At 32.8% G+C, this 17617-nt stretch overlaps 2 protein-coding genes across 4 annotated transcripts; one reads left to right on the forward strand and one right to left on the reverse strand.

Annotated features, from left to right (window-relative positions):
- Nucleotides 1-61: 61 nt before the first annotated feature.
- LOC124431373 (peptidyl-tRNA hydrolase 2, mitochondrial-like) lies at nucleotides 62-1910 on the reverse strand. Of its 3 annotated transcripts, none has more exons than XM_046979223.1 (4): nucleotides 1864-1910; nucleotides 1360-1513; nucleotides 1091-1282; nucleotides 62-684 (listed from the first exon to the last, which is right to left on the reverse strand). In XM_046979223.1, the coding sequence occupies exons 2-4, from the start codon at nucleotides 1498-1500 to the stop codon at nucleotides 502-504; spliced, it is 516 nt and encodes a 171-aa protein (XP_046835179.1). In that variant the 5' UTR covers nucleotides 1501-1513; nucleotides 1864-1910; the 3' UTR covers nucleotides 62-501. The 3 variants fall into 3 exon arrangements, with proteins under 3 accessions (XP_046835179.1, XP_046835178.1, XP_046835177.1); XM_046979222.1 differs by lacking the exon at nucleotides 1864-1910 and adding an exon at nucleotides 1587-1815; XM_046979221.1 differs by lacking the exon at nucleotides 1864-1910 and adding an exon at nucleotides 1603-1814.
- Nucleotides 1911-2186: 276 nt separating this feature from the next.
- On the forward strand, nucleotides 2187-11388 carry LOC124431434 (myotubularin-related protein 13). The gene is made up of 24 exons (XM_046979360.1): nucleotides 2187-2873; nucleotides 2946-3031; nucleotides 3094-3381; nucleotides 3462-3681; nucleotides 3813-4054; nucleotides 4125-4430; nucleotides 4506-4683; nucleotides 4760-4964; nucleotides 5043-5900; nucleotides 5976-6213; nucleotides 6302-6497; nucleotides 6581-6890; nucleotides 6997-7190; nucleotides 7284-7682; nucleotides 7757-7973; nucleotides 8059-8260; nucleotides 8379-8524; nucleotides 8603-9448; nucleotides 9511-9658; nucleotides 9777-9922; nucleotides 9998-10224; nucleotides 10306-10512; nucleotides 10601-10683; nucleotides 10752-11388. The coding sequence occupies exons 1-24, from the start codon at nucleotides 2774-2776 to the stop codon at nucleotides 10842-10844; spliced, it is 6135 nt and encodes a 2044-aa protein (XP_046835316.1). The 5' UTR covers nucleotides 2187-2773; the 3' UTR covers nucleotides 10845-11388.
- Nucleotides 11389-17617: the final 6229 nt, after the last annotated feature.

Genomic DNA, 17617 nt, shown 5'->3' on the forward strand with positions numbered 1-17617 from the left:
TTAAGAATATATAAAGATATAAAGTTATAGTAAGATTCATTAAGATAATTCACATGCAATACTCGTTTCTAATAACAATTTATTCATTTATATACCTTGATTCATTCATCGTGTTTCAATATACAGTATTGCATTTCCCAGTAATTTATATATAATGCATATATCTTAATTTTGTTCTTTTAGTTAGAATTATTCCACTCAATTGTGTATTTTTTTTTCTTTTTCTTTTTTCCTATTTTTTTATTTATTTTTTTTTTTTATTTTTTTTTATTTTTTTTTTTTTTTTTATGTAAAATTGTTCTCAAACAACAATTGTGTATTATGGAAGAGTTAAGCTATTTTATGCTTTACATTTTTTTTTACAGTATTTTATATAAATAAATTTTGTTATAGAAATTTATTTAAATTATTAATGATCAAACCTTCCAAAGATTGGAAAGGAATGTTTTAATATAAATTCATTTCAATAATAAAAAAAATGTACAATTTTTTTAAAGAATGCTAATAAAGTTTCAAACGCCCAGTTACTAAGTTTACCAAATGCGCTGGCCCAGGGCCCACTCCACATACAGTTCTACTTCCTGGAGCTACTTGTGTGCGTCCTGCATCTTGTATTACATTTGTTATTAGACCAGCATCTCTGGCTGCTTTTGCTATTGCTCTTAGTTCATCTTCATTATTCACCTAAACATTATTTTTTCATTAACTACCTTTTTATAATTATTGTATAAAAATAACACAATGTGTCTATTTATGTTTTCGGTTAGCGAATTAGATTATATATGTGACATGTATTTGTGCCGAAAAAATATAATAAAGGGAAAATATTGTTATGTTATATTATATTCATATTATATTTTACTATACATTCACATTATGTTGAAGAATATTATCTAATAAGAATTATATGAGCTCTTATATATGAGTTTTAGAGAGCTAAAAAGCATATAACAAATTATACAAATCTATTTACAAAATAGCATTAAACAGAGATGCAAAAAATTGTTTTTCCTTTTGTGAATTATTAATTTTTCAATTAAAAAAGTTCATTAAAAATTATAACTGTAATTTTAGTTATAAACGACAATACCTTGACAGTGACTTTTATTTGACCAGAATTTTCCCAAGCTTTTAAAATAGGTGGATACTTTTGAGCAATTTTATAAGCTGCTACAGCCGCATGTGCACATTGAGCCACAACTTTTCCTTTACCCATTTTTAAATCACTTCTTACAACTAATACTAATTTGCAATCTTGGTTATCATCGAACTCTGAATATGCCTAAATAAAATCATTTTGTTTTTAAATAGTTTATTAAATTTCTTTCATTTTAACAAATAAAGATTTAATATACTTACAATACAATTATCATCTGATACAGATTTTTTATCTATTCGATACATTATTAATTTATATATACAATAACCAGCCATGGTACAAATTACAAACCCAATGGTTGTGTCTACACCATTTTTTAGGGGTGATTTTAAAATATCCATTTTTTACAAAATGCTGTAAAAAGATACAAAAATATATAAGATTAATACATAAATTCCTTGCTCTTTATCTAATTAAAAAATATTACTTTTTTTTTTTTATACTTGTATAATATTTTTTCTGCTTCACAAAAATATTGTTTCTATATATTTATGTATATATTATCCTAAGGATAATTTTTAAAATATGTTTTCCAAACGATTTTATGTAAAAGTACAAAATACAAAAATGAAAGAATTTTGACAATAAATGATGGAAACAATTAATTTATCAACGTAATATTAATTCAAATTATTTTTACACTCATATTAATACATTTTCTTATTCAAATATTAATATATATTATTAAAATGTATTACAATTACACGTTTCAATAAACTAACGTAGCGGTAGGAAATATATTTTGTATAGGTGAACACACATTGAACGTTTTATATACAAAGTCAAGGAAAGTACAAAATGAGTTTTCATGAAAATTTATTAAAAGTTGATATATTTTTACTTTACATATTAGTAATAAATAAAAAATTTATAACTATTAGTAATTATAATGTGGTATCTATAATACAAATAAAAATAGATAATCATTCTTAAAACGTTTACTATTTTATATACTTAACGTTTATTGGTAGATATATTTTAAATAGATTTAAAATCCACCAATCACGAAGTAAATTTTTTTAAGAAGAAAATGAAAGATATAAGAGAAGAAAGGAAGCATAAAAAATGAAAAAGCAAGTAGAGATTTGACAGAAACGTTCCTTCTTCCTTGTATATATGATTTTGGTGCGTTCAACATTCATACGCGGTTCAACAAACACTCAATGTGGCGCTTGAGTTTGGAAGGTTATGGATTAATACTTCGGGGTGTGGCATCATATCGTGATTTATAAACCGAATAAAATATAATGTGCGTGTAACATTGAATAAAATAGTTATTCGTTCATGGGATATCTAAGAAGTTGTCTTTAGTTAGTATGTTTCGCGCGTTTTTGTGAAAATTCAATGGACGTTGAACTTACTCTGCTCAAACGTAAATCATTTTTTGAATAATTTTTTAATAATAAAATCATATATTATAGACCATCAAAGGAACAATTTTTTACTAACATTCGAAGAAAACATCATGAATAGTGAAGTGTCTGTGTCATGTTTGTGGAACTTCTTGTTTTGATATATTTCCAAATGAAAAGTTGTTACTTGTTGTTAAGATATATTGATTGCTATTAAAAAGGATATAGTCCATGAAATCACGTGTATTAAACACTACGTGGGATGTTGGGTCCTATCACCCCCACTCAATCCCACGAATATACCGAAATGTCTCGTCTAGCCGACTACTTTGTAGTAGTGGGCTATGATCACGAGAAAGAAAGTAAGATATCGTTATATGCCTATATTTAATATTATAAGAAAGAATACAATAATGATGTTAATAATATTATAGGGGGTGGTATTAGTAGTGGGATCATTATACAAAGATTTCCAGAAAAAGATTGGTCTGATACACCATTTATTGAGGGTATAGAATGGGTAAGACTTATTATTTATGGGTTTCTTTAGTGGTCTACAACTAATGGTTATTCATTTCATAGTTTTGTCAACCTCAAGGATGGGCTTTATCAACAGAAAGACAAGAACCACGCTTTTTTGTATCGATATTAACAGATATCGATGCAAATCGTCATTATTGCGCTTGTATGTGTTTCAATGAAACAGTCTCTATAATGCCAAGTAAACCTGTAGATGAAGAAGAAGAACCTGTTGATAATGATAGCCGTTCTTTGGTTAGATCAATGCCCTCTATTGCACATCATAGCATTATGTATGCTCCTAAATGTCTGGTGCTGGTTTCCAGATTAGATTATATTGAAACTTTTAGGGTATGTAAAAAGTCAAACATCGATAGAGAGTTGATTAAAAGATAATATCTAAAAAATGACAAAAAATATTTTTTTCTTAGAACTGTCTTGGCATTATTTACACAGTATATGTAGAAAATCTTGGAATACCATTAGAGACATTAGTGGGAAATATATTAGGATGTATACAAGTACCACCTGCAGGAGGACCTCAAGTACGATTTAGTATTGGAGCAAGTGATCGTCAGGCTCTTCAACCACCAATTAGTCCTTCACTTCCAATAACTCATACTAGTGTAAATCTTTTATTTCAACAATTAGGTAAGAAGAAGCTAGTAATTGTTCTGTATATATATATATATATATATATATATATATATATATATGTCTATGAGTGTGATTGAATATTTTTTATTTTAAATATTTATAACATTTTTTTCTTAATTAAATAGGTATTCGCAATGTACTAGTGTTATTTTGTGCGGTTATGACAGAGCATAAGATACTCTTTCACTCTGCAAGCTATTCTAGATTAACTGAAGGATGTCGTGCTCTAACTGCATTGATGTATCCATTTAGATACACACATGTTTACATTCCTCTTTTACCTGCGGCTCTAGTCGAAGTACTCAGTACACCCACGCCATTTATAATGGGAGTACATAGTTCACTCAAGCACGAGGTTGCAGAACTTGTAAGAAAAACTTTCGTTAATTTAAAAATAATATTTATTATCTATGGAAATACATAATTCTTTTGAACAGATGGATGTGATAGTAGCCGACTTAGATGGTGGATCTATAATGGTTCCTGATGGAGTATCACTTTCTTTGCTCCCAGAACCTCTTCTTTCACAAACACAAGATGCATTATCTCTTGTTTTACAACCAGAACTAGCATGTGCAGATTATGCATTTCCTCCTCTTGCTACAAGAGCCCCACATCCTCCAATGTTAGATAAAGAATTAAGAGCAGTTTTTATGAGAACTTTTGCTCAATTGTTACAAGGTTATCGTAGTTGTCTTACATTAATACGAATTCATCCAAAACCAGTTATTACTTTTCACAAGGTAATTATTATCATACATTTCTTTCTTATTCTATATTTGTGTATATTATAATTTCATTTATATTTATATTTTTAGGCTGCTTTCTTAGGAGAACGTGGTTTAACAGATTGTGACTTCACAACGAGGGTTTTAGATTGTATGTTTTTTACATCTTTTATTGCAGAAAGAGGTCCACCATGGAGACCTTGTGATGTATGGGATGAATTATACAGCAGTTTAAGTGATCAGTTAAAACAGGAAGCACAAGATCATAGTCAGTATTAATAAGTTCTTAATTCGATAAATATTACATTTATTCTAAACATTAAGATTTTGTTTTTATATTCAAGGACTTGTTTTAACACACATTCAAGAACTTGCACAACAATTATATACGAATGAAAATCCTAATCCTCAACCATATGTACAAAAGATCTTAAAGCCACCAGAAGGAGCCTTTGCAAGAATTCATCAGCCTCTTTTACCTCGTGTCAATCCAGAGCAAGTACAAGCAATTATAGATGAAGGTCTTGCCAAAAACAATTTAAATGTTAGGTTGGTATATTTTTTTATTTTATAATCTATAATATCATTTTATACTATTAATACATAATTTGTCTTTATACCATTTAGATTAACATCATTAAGACCAATTCAACCACGTATTGTACCTATAGGCCCACATATTTCATTTGTTCATGATACTAGACACTTGGTGAGCAATTCAGCACGCAGATTAGAAGTGTTGCGTAATTGTATAAATTGTATATTCGAAAATAAAATATCAGACGCTCGTAAAACTTTCCCAGCAGTTTTAAGAGCTTTAAAAAGCAAAGCTGCTCGATTAGCTCTTTGTATGGAATTATCTCAGCATGTCGTTGGTAATAAGGCCATGCTAGAACACCAACAATTTGATTTGGTAGTGCGTTTAATGAATTGTGCATTACAAGATGATTCCTCAATGGATGAACATGGTGTAGCTGCTGCTCTTCTTCCTCTTGCAACGGCATTTTGTAGGAAACTTTGTACAGGTGTTATACAATTTGCATACACTTGTATTCAAGAACATCCTGTGTGGCAAAATCAGCAATTTTGGGAAGACGCTTTCTATCTGGATGTACAAAAAGATATAAAACGTTTATATCTACCTGGTGATAATTCCCCGCCAAGACTTGCAAATGATAGCATTTTAAATCCTATCAGTCCACGAGAAAATAAGGAATTTCCATTTCGTGATCGTTATTCCATATATCAAACTCAGGAACCCTCAGCTTTAGAAATTGCTGCTGAACAAATGAGAATTTGGCCAACTATTGATCCAGAAAAACAAAAAGAACTTATAGCAAGCGAAGAAAGTACTATGTACAGTCAAACCATTCATTATGCCAATAGAATGGTATACTTACTAGTTCCTTTGGATATTGGTGCAAAAACTCATCGTCAAGATAATGTTTATGATGATGAAAGAGCTAGTAACAGTATTACAAACAGGTACATTTTTATATATGTATATTCATTTTTTTTTTTTCCTATCTATAAGTAATAAATTTTTTGTTGGGAAAAAAGTGTGGCAAGTGATAGTGGTGATGCAGAATCTGGATTCGAGGAAACTGATCCTGGTGAAACTGGTAGTGTTGTTATACGCATGGTTTCACGATTTGTAGACCGTGTTTGTACTGAAGGAGGTGTTAGCGCTGAACATGTAAGGTGTCTTCATCAAATGGTTCCTGGTGTTGTTCATATGCATATTGAAACTCTTGAGGCTGTACATAGGGAAAGCAAGAGATTACCACCAATACAGAAGGTATGATATATGTTTATAAAAATAATTAAGATAAAAAAGAAATCAAATATAAAAATTTCTTTTTTTTTTTTTTTCATCTTTTTTACAGCCTAAAATCTTAACACCCAATATGTTACCTGGTGAGGAAGTCATAATGGATGGTTTGCGCGTATATCTTCTACCAGATGGTAGAGAAGAAAGTTCTGCAGGCCTTCCCAAAATACCACCATTGTTGCCAGCAGAAGGAGCTATTTTCCTTACTAATTATAGAATAGTATTCAAGGGAATACCCTGTGACCCATTTGGTAATTATATTTAACTTTTATTCTTGTTACAATTATATACAAATTAGTTTACAATTACTCATTTTTATTGATATTTTTAATAGCTTGTGAGCAACTAGTAGTTCGAGCTTTTCCTGTTACATCATTAACTAAAGAAAAGCGTGTTGCTGTACAGCACTTGGCACATTTAGATCAGTGTCTTCAAGAAGGACTACAATTACGTTCGTGTACATTTCAATTAATAAAACTGGCATTCGACGAAGAAGTAACGCCAGAAAACATAGAAACATTGAGAAAATTAGTTCACAAAGCACGTTATCCGCCACATATATTTCATCATTTCGCATTTAATGGTCAAGCATTAGTTACACAAACTGCCCATCATAAAGGAAAGGAAAAAAATGCTACACTGAAGTAAGTATAACAGATAATCAGAACTGATTTTTCTTATTCTTTTTTTTTTTTTTTTTTTTTGTGTGTGTGTGTTTTTTCCTCTCTCATATTCATGCTTATTTAACAGAGGATTTGCCAAAAAGACCCTTTTGAAGACAGCAAGAAAGGCTGGCTTTAAACCAAAACAATCATCAAAAAGGCAAAAATACGTTTTACCAAACATGAATTTAATGACCAATAATAAATACATGACATTACCTGGACGAATGAGTTTACCAGTCACTGATAACAATGACTTAAGTCATGATGATGATCTCAGCAGTAAGTTTTGTTACAATTAGTTAGTAGTTACTTTTGAAGTAACTGTACTTGTTAAATTACTTGTATTTAATATGAAATATTTAATATCTGCAGTTGATGATTATGAAATACCAGGAATTGTAAGTCAGCCTCCAACCGATGCAAAGACTTTGGAACGTCTTTCTGAACGCAGTTATGTCAAAGATTGGTATCGATTGGGTCTATATGCTAATGGGCCATATAGTAATCGACGAAACGAGCCTTTTAGATTGTCTTCTGTGAATTGTGCATATATGATCTGCAGAAGTTATCCCGCTCTTCTCATAGTTCCTACATCTGTATCGGATGAAAGTATTCGAAGGTTTTGTCGACTTTATCGACATAGTAGAGTTCCAGTTATTACTTGGAGGCATCCAAGAACGAAGGCACTTCTTGTTAGAGGTGCAGGTTATCATGGTAAAGGTGTCATGGGTATGTTAAAGGCTCATCCAACTTCAGCTGCTAATTTAAAAGGTATAATTCAATTAACTAAAAATTATAGATCAAATTAAATATATTTATTTTAAATAAGTATGTTATAATTATAGCAACTTCATCTGAAACAACGTCTTCCTTGGAACAAGAAAAATATCTTATGGCTCTTGTAGCTGCTACTCCATTATCTGTATTGCGTCAAGGTTCAGCATGGGGCATGTCTGATTCCTCTCTCAGCATAGATTCATTATTATTAGCTGCAGAGGATCGTAATGCCACTCCTGAACAAACTAGACGAAATCCATTCAATAAAGCTATAGGTACATTAGGGTATGTTCTTTTTTATAATAATACTATTACATATTATTTATATAGAAAATAATAATATAGCTTATCCTTATCTTAATAACTTAAGATCATCAGGTGGTAAAGGAGCAAAAAATTTTGGACGCTGGGGCTCACTTAAAGATAAAAGACATAATTCTCAAGCTTCATTAACTTCTGTTCATCAACGTGGTACAGTGAGACATTCTGCTGACTCAGATAGTGGAACAGAATGTGTTCATACTTTTCAACGTGCGGCTCTATATATTCTTGGAGAAAAATCTCACATGAAGGTAATTAAATAAAGAGAAAAAAATATTGCTAATTAATTAGAGTTTTATGTTGATACAACTAAATATTTTTCTGTTTTTCATTTTCTTTTTTTTCTTTTTCTTTTTTTTTTTTTTAAAGGGTGTTAAAACAGAATCAACTCCTAAAACTGATTTTATACCAGTAGAATATTTTGATGTAAGGCATACTAAAGCTGCATTTAAAAAACTTATGCGAGCATGTGTTCCAAGTTCTCCAAATGTTGAACCTGATCAAAGTTTCTACAAGTAAGTCTATTGTCCTAAATATTCGATTTAGGAAATATTTATGTATATTTGTTATTGATAAATAATTTTTTTCTCTAGATTAATTGAAAGTTCAGAATGGTTACAACAATTACAAAATTTAATGCAATTATCTGGAGCCGTAATCGATCTGATGGATGTACAAGGTTCATCAGTTGGAGTTTGTTTAGAAGATGGTTGGGATACAACAGCAACCGTTTGTTCTGTTGCTCAAGTTTGTCTTGATCCACACTATAGAACTATTGACGGTTTTCGAACTTTGATTGAAAAGGAATGGCTTGGTTTTGGTCATAGATTTGGCCATAGGAGTAATCTTGCTGCAAATTCACAAACAACAAATTTCACTCCCACTTTTCTTCAATTCCTTGATATAATACATCAAATTCAAAAGCAATTTCCATTGGCATTTGAATTTAATGACTATTATCTTAGATTTTTGGCATATCATTCAGTATCTTGTCGATTCCGTACATTTTTGTTAGATTGTGAATTTGATAGAGTGGAATGTGGTATTGCTGCTGTTGAAGATAAGAGAGGTTCATTGACGAGCCATCATAAAGGTGTAGATACAGGTAGCGACGATGAAACAATATATCCTGGTGGTAGATTAGTTGGAACGAGTACTGGTTGTAATTTAGGCCAGAGTATATTTGACTATATCGAAAGACAACATGCAAGATGTCCTCTATTTTATAATTTTATGTATTCGCCAAATACTGAACATTACGTTTTGAGACCTGTTTCACATTTACCAAATCTTGATATTTGGCAATATTATTTAGAAGAAGAATTAGCCCATGGTCCAGCTTATGATTTAGAAGTATTGCAACAAGATTCTCAACAAGAGGAAGAAGCAGAAGCTGCTGATGGTATTGTGAAGAGTAATCGAAAAGTAGTCACACAAGGGTAAATATTTAAACAAAATTTAAACATTCATATTTCTCTAACATATTTTGTATATATTTTAGTTATGATGGAGTTAGTGCTATGGTACCTGATCAATTTGCACATCTTTTGGAAGAAATTCATAAATTAGAAACTGAATTAGGACATTTACCCCAGAAATGGAAAGTCCTTTGGGATAAACTCGAATTACCTAATACAGATTCATTAGCTGTATGTATTACAGAAGATAGATCTTTTAAAATTGTTATTATTATAAATATTTCCATTTATATATATATTTGTGTTATTATTTTTTTTCTTTTAATTTTTTTTTTTTTTTTTTTTCTAGCGACACGCATCATTTAGTACAGCGCTTGTAAGATATCATGGTAGATTAATACATAAGCGTTCTACTTTCGAACTTTTATTAAGGGGGAAATTAGCTGGTGGAAATACAGCTGGAAACGAAGGTTCTGTTTATGCACATCCACATAGGTAATTATACAAGCAGATTTTATTCAACGAGTTAAAATATTTTACAATTTTTTATCCTAACATTCTTTTTCAAAGGTTTGACAGATTAGATTCAGCTACTCCAACTCATTGCGATGCATGCTCCGGTGTATTATGGGGACCCGTAAAAGCTGGTTTGCGATGCGTTGATTGCGGTCACGTTTGTCACGATAAGTGTGCAGATGCAGTGCCAAAAAATTGCACAAAATACAAAGCAGTAACTGATAATCTACAGACTCATACTCTTACACGAAGCGGTGGAGATAATGGAAGTGTTAATTCAAGTAAGATCATTTTCTTGAATTACAGTAATTTATTTAAATGCATACTTCATAAAATATCATAATATGTGTTTATATTAACAGGTGTAACTACAATACAAACATCTTCGCAACAATATTATGAACAATTCTCTAGTAACGTTGCGGAAAATAGAACTCACGAAGGATATCTTTACAAGCGAGGTGCTTTATTGAAAGGCTGGAAACAAAGGTGGTTCGTATTAGATTCTATCAAGCATCAATTAAGGTATTATGATGCAATGGAAGATTCTCATTGTAAAGGATACATAGGTATGTTATATTTATATAAAAATTATAATAAAATTTATGGGCGATTAATAAATTTTATTGAATTTATGCAAATATATTAATATTACAGATTTGGCAGAAGTTGTGTCTGTTACTCCAGCTGCACCAATGCCAGGGCCGCCAAAGAAAACAGATGACAAATCATTTTTTGATGTAAAACATACAAATAACATTCTTCTTATATATTACATGATATCTTAAATGTTTCTTCATATTTTTAGCTCCGTACAAATCGAAGGACATACAATTTTTGTGCTGGTGACGCAGCAACTGCACAAGAATGGATTGAGAAGGTCCAAGCATGTTTACAGTAGCACCTCAGCTTGATCATTATTCTAATTTAAATCGTGCAAGTGACTGATAGAATAATACAAGTTATACTTTTGTTATATAATCTTGTATAGTCCAAATACATATACACACACACACACACACATACACACACACACACACATATATATATACATCATAGACTGCGATAATTTTGTTTTAAGTTTTTAAAACTGTGGAAATTGTTAGAAAGAAAACAGGTCTCATAAAATTAATAGTGTCGCACTCACATTATTGTCGTAGATTCAATATGTGAATGTAGAGTGTACATTGTGATTATGCTATTATATTAAGTTAAAATGATTTCAGCTGGAAGAGGAGAGATCGCTATATTTGCTTTGTCAAACGTTAACATCTTTTTTACCTTGTTTATATTTACGTTAAAAAGTATAAATGAAAATCATAAATATATGTAAATGTCAAAATGTTAGGTTAAACTCTGTATATATTTATATATATATAGTTACATATACTATATATATATATATATCTCTCTCTTGATGTAATATTAATGTACCGTTATTACTACATTATTGTTATTACTCGACAGCCCTAATCTTTACTTTTTAAAACACTGAACCGTACAAGCATTTTATTTCAATCCATAAATCAATATCGACTGAAATGTTTATTTAATAATTTTTTTTGTTTTTTTTTTTGTTTTTTTTTTCTTTAATTCATATCCCCTCTAGAGCTAAATTGACAATATTTTTAATTTATCCTTTTTATGAAGAAATAATCATACAGTGTATTTTTTTTTTAAATATCAACAAACAACAGGTATTCTAACTATGTGAACCATTTAGGTTGTCAGTATTGAGATGTGTCTACATTGAAACAAGTCAATGACAATGTCCTAAATATGTCTATGCTCAATTTATTCAATGATGCGTCAAACCCAGGGATGCTGCAGGTACACATTAGTTCATGCACCGCAAGGTACATGAACTAATCATCTAAGATATATAATAAATAAAATGTAAAATGTGATGAAGAAATTTTACAAATTTTTGATTAAAAAATCGTATGAACATTTTATATCGAAGGATATAAAATATAAATTTTACATCGAAATTTTATATAAAATATAAATTATTTTATATTCTATTATACATACCTTCGATGTATTTACATGTAAGAAGGAAAACAAGAAAGGACACAATCGTACCATCAGCTAAATAGCGCTATATATTGCGCACTTTAATACTAAAAGTAAGGCACTAGGAGAATACGGGCCAAGGTCTCCAATACGATAGTTCAGCGGAAGGTGCGTATTTCCAATATAGAGTGCACTACAGTATATCACGACAATTTATCTATAACGATAATTATATTTTTTTGCACCGTTCACGTATTCGATAATTAAACTATAAAATTACTTATACATAATTAAATACGTTAATATTATTTAATTGATCGTTAATCAAATAACTTTATGGTGTAAGATATTTGAAGGAATTCAATGAGATATTCAATTTGAATCATTCCTCGAGTTATATAAAAAGGCTTAGATAGAATTTGATTAATTTGATTTTACCGGGTTCCTACCTGAAAAAATAATTGAAAATAATTACGTTAAAACGATAATGATATATACATATATATATGTGTGTATGTATATAATGTATGTATATATAATCTTTACTTGGCCCTTTTTTCTTGGGTCGCATACTTTGACAGAATTCTTTGCGTCGATAATGCAGCGAACCCCTATCGATTGGATCCCTCCCACCCTATTCCATCCCACCCCACTCTACACCCCACCGCGCTTAGGGAGTATCTTAGCGTGACAGTTTCGCAAGATGAACGTCATCTCCTCGTACTTCATGCATTATCCAAATTATCAAATAGCTTACGTATTATTTCGAGATAGAAAAAAAACAAAAAAAAAAAAACAAAAAAACAGGTGATACAAACTCCGTAAAAATACATATGTCCATTTTTTTCTATTGAATTTCTTAGTTTTTCCTTAGGATATATACGCATACATATGCATGCTAGTTATTTATTTCTTATATGGATATGATCGATAAAAAAGGACGAGAATGCAGGTGTGTCTTCTTTCGTACGACGACGCATCATCATCGTCTTTGTTTTTTTTTTTGTTGTTATTGTTATTGTTTTTTTTTTTTTTTCTTTTTCTTTTCTTACTATTCTCTTAACGTTTTATGATTAATATGTCTCTATATTGAGCGAACATATTAAATGTATTTGCAATTTTTATAATGGAAATTCGAATAATGGAATTGTTCCGCTTCGGTAAAATAACGATTGCGTAAGTATACGTAATACACAATGCCAATTGAAAAAAAATCAAGATAAGAAAAAGAAAACGAAAAGGAAAAGAGAAGAACCGTGTATTTTCAATAATAAACATTTCTTTTTTTTTTTATTAAAAAAATAATGTACATACAATTCTGTTGAAATTTTTCTTAAAGAAAAAAAAGATCTTAATAGAATATCAAAAAGAAAATCCTACAAAGGTTATGTATATATACATCTAAATGTAATTTCGTAAGATCTTTAACATAACCCTTCGCAAAAAGAATTTATCAATTTTTTAAATATATATATATATATATATATATATATATATACGTGTATGTACTCATTCGTAGATGTAATATATATTAATTGCAAAAGTAACGACGAAAATAAAATATATCTCTAAAAATAATAGAAAGAGAAAAAAAAATATTAATTCATCCGTAGTAAACACAATGCCTGTACATAGTCTCACGTTACACGATTATTGCGTCTTCTTGTTACATCACAATATTGTTACGCGTAATGATACGTTTCTGAAAAGGAGAAATATAAATATTGTCGAATCTATGAACGACGGTGGTGGGTGGGTTGGTCTCTCAATGACAGAAGGGAGACCGTTAAAGAGAAAAAGAATCCGTCAATTTGAATGATGAAAAAAGGAATAGAACAAATAAGAACCCGTTGAGAATAATCATTAAAGAAATGTTCTGATGCATTCATCAATCGGTTGCATCAGTTGATGCATCAGTTAATTAATCAGTCAGTCAATTTGGCATTTGGTTCTTCCCCCCTCTCTCTCTCTCTTTCTCATTCACATGTGCTGCTACTCCCTACTTCTTCCTCAATGTTCTCTCTCTCTCTTTCTCTTTCTCTCTCTCTCTCTCTCTCTCTCTCTCTCTCTTTTATCCCCACCACTTTGTCATGCTTTGTTTCTTTCTCGCTCCGACTGTCCTGCCCTTCCTCATAACCTCCCTCTTCTTTTCGCATACCCTTCGCTCCTCCGGTGCACTCATTCTGTTTCTTTCTAAAGCGATTATGAATCCAACTCTTTCTGTTCCTTTCTAAAGCGATTATGAATCCAACTATCCTACTCTATCGCGTGCCGCATTGCGCGTCTATTCCTGCGCACGCTCAATGCAGGGGGAAGAGAGATAGGCATCGAAACTTTTTGAAAACTTTTCTTCTGAAGGTAAAGCCAATTCTTCCTTCCTTCCGCAACCGCAAGTGATATTTAGTACGAAGATTACTCCTCTCTGTTTACATTTTATGTAAATTCTCTCCCCACCCCCTCATCCACACCCCCACCCCCGATTGATTTTTGCCGTTTAATACACACGCGTCATATATGGATATACATATGATATGTACATACATATATCGTATAATAGGACGACGCAACCCGCCTCACAGCAGCAGACATCGAGGAATATAAAGAAAACTCTCGTCCAATTAGATTGAACGTGTGTATATATGTACGTGTGTGTTCCGCATCGCTCTTAGCGCATTATACACCTGTATATATGTATCTATATATCTGTATGTATGTATGTATATATATATATATATATGTATACTGCAGAGCTTACGACAATGCGTAAAATACGAAGCAGCAAAGACGACCATCCTCCTCCTTCTCTTGTCTTCTTCCTCTTCTTCTTTACTTCCCCTACTTTTTAACCTCCTAAGTAACCTCACCTCTCTAACCCCCCCTCCTCGTTCGTCCCCACGCCCTACCCTTTAACCTCACCCTTTATCTTTTTTCTTTCTTCTTTCTTACTCGAAATCACATACCGAAGAAAGCCATACCGAGACCGGCTTTTCATGTAGCACGTCAAATTTTCTGATCTCGTTACAACGCCAGAGAGAGAGTGAGAGAGAGAGAGAGAGAGAGAGAGAGAAAGCGAGAGAGAGAGAGAGAAGAAGAGTATCATCGACTGTAGTTTTTTCTTTTTTTATTTTTTTTTTCTTACCGTATGGTTTCTGACGTGTGACACAGTTTTTCTAAAAACCTCCGTTCCCTTCCTCCCTCAAGTCGATCGATCCAAAGGAGAAAAACAGTCCCGATTTTTGTCTCTCGTGTTCAAGTACATCGACTCGTCGACTCGATAAATAAACATAGAATGATCGTTATTAAGAAGGGACGCTGATACATATACGCGAAAGGTTATAAAATACATACATATATTGCAAGAGACGAAAGAGAGAGAGAGAGAAAGAGAGAGAGAGAATTTATCGATCATGTTTAAAAGGTTGTCGCACTGCACGCAAACTGAAAGTAAGCTGAAGCTCCCACTCTCTCTCTCTCTCTCTCTCTCTCTCTCTTTCTGTTTCTCTCTTTCTAAGGGTACGATAGATAGATTTTTTTGCAAACGTTTTGGGTCAAGTACGGTATTAGTAGCTACGAATAGAAACCCGAATTGTGATTAATCGTTCGATGGAGGGAAGGGACAGAAGCACGTATGTATGTATCTTTAAATAAAATAATCGCCCCTTGACTCTTTCTCTCTCTCTCTCTTTCTCTCTCTTTAGTGCAGGCCAATCTCCTTTTTCAATTTATATCTTCCTTCCTTCCTTCCTTCCTCTCCAACCTATCTTCTAGCTTGCTTACTTGCGTACTACGAGTTGTAGGATACTGCATACCGTCTCGAGTTTCGAAAGTACACGCCTTAGGTGTAAATTATGCCAAAGCACTTAGGGGTAGATAATAGCATCTCTCAGGTTTTATTCCCCGCGTGCACGGAAGACACTTTCCCGCTAACGAACGATTCCTTATCTCTCTCCTGATGGAATTCACGGAATTCCTTGGGATTTTCCCACGATCGTATTTGAGACTAATTTTTTCTTTCTTTCTTCTTCTTTTTTTTTTATTATTATTAATTTCTTTTCCTTATTTATTACAACGCAACCGACAAATTGGAGCTTGTATATTGGAGAAGGTCTAATAATATACAATTGCAAAGGATGGAAAGAGACTTTGAGGGAGAGAGGGAGCAATAGCGCGTTGAGAAAGACAGTTGAGAGGACAAGGGAGAGAGAAAAGAGATAGATAGATAGATAGATAGAGATAGATAGAGAGAGGGAGAGAGTGAAAGAGAGAGAGAGAGAAAAAAAGAAAGAGAAGGGCGGGTGATAGTATTGCAGATGTTACGACGATTCCCCTTTGCTTTTTCATTCAACGCCGCGTAGATGGCATTCGTCAAAACATCGATTAGTTTTTGTTACCATATCGTTGGATAAAAATTAGAAGATCGAAGGAAAGATAGCAAGAAGGAGGAGGAGGAGGAAAAAGAGGTAGCGGATGAGGAGAAAAGAGGGGGGAGGGAGCGTGCACGGAGCAAGTAATCGATATAGAAGCATCTAGACCTCTCAAAGTCTTATTTTACTTGACGACGAAACAACGAAAAAACGATATTACTACGCCTAACGATTTGAATGTAGGATCTACTTTCGCAATGGACGTTTAACCGGTGACCGATTTGAATTTGTTAATAACTGAATGCTTTACTGGAAGAAATAAAGATCGCATAAGAAAAGAGGCCTAAACTTTCTTTAGTTGGGAACGCTCGGAAGGTCGTATAATATATCGGCAATAATATCAACTCATGGGTCTTCGAAATCAAAGAGTTATCTCGATTGTATCGAAGAAAAGTCGAGGAGATAGATAAGAGAGCGTACTATTCTTAGGTATAGGCTGAGAAGGGATGATAGGGGGAATCCGATTATCGGAAGGAGATCAGGGATCGAGGGAGAATGCAAGGGAAGGGTGTATATAGCCTAAAGGGAAGGAAAATTAGCTTTGGGCGGTCCAGAATCAGAAAGGAGATAAAAGGGGAAGTGCAAGTGGGAAGGAAGTACGAAAGAAACAGGTAAGAATAGATATGCAGGAAGCCGGCTTTGACCAGGTGGCTGACGATATTAACGATGCTGATAATGATAATGATAATGATGATGATGATAATGATAATGATAATGGTGATGATGATGATGATGATGATGATGATGATGATGATGATGATGATGATGATGATGATGATGACGACGACAATGATAATGACGACTATGATGATGATGATAATAATAATGATGATGTTAACGATGACGACGACGACGACGACGACAGTGATGACGATGACAAGGAAGAGAACGACGAAACGACGGCGAGGACGACGACGACGGAGGCGGCGGCAACTGCGGCGATGATAGCGGTGGCGGTGGCGGTGGCGGCGGTACACCGCGCGCGGCTGCCTGACGCATTGCAGGTGCGCGCTGGCCAATCACAGGGCCGTTTAGTTCGCCCGGACTTGTCCTGTAAACACGGGACCGCACCCACCCCGCATGCGAAACGTCTTCGCAAGTCCAAGCGAGGAAGCCCTCGTTGCGGGGCACGACGTGGAGCCTGCGTACGTTTCCTTCTCGAAGCGCGTCGAAGGGACGCACGTACGACGTTCTTTTCGTACGTAGGAAGTCCTTAGTGGTCCTAGTTCTCGCG

This window comes from Vespa crabro, chromosome 21, assembly GCF_910589235.1.
Source record: "Vespa crabro chromosome 21, iyVesCrab1.2, whole genome shotgun sequence".
Lineage (NCBI taxonomy): Eukaryota > Metazoa > Arthropoda > Insecta > Hymenoptera > Vespidae > Vespa > Vespa crabro.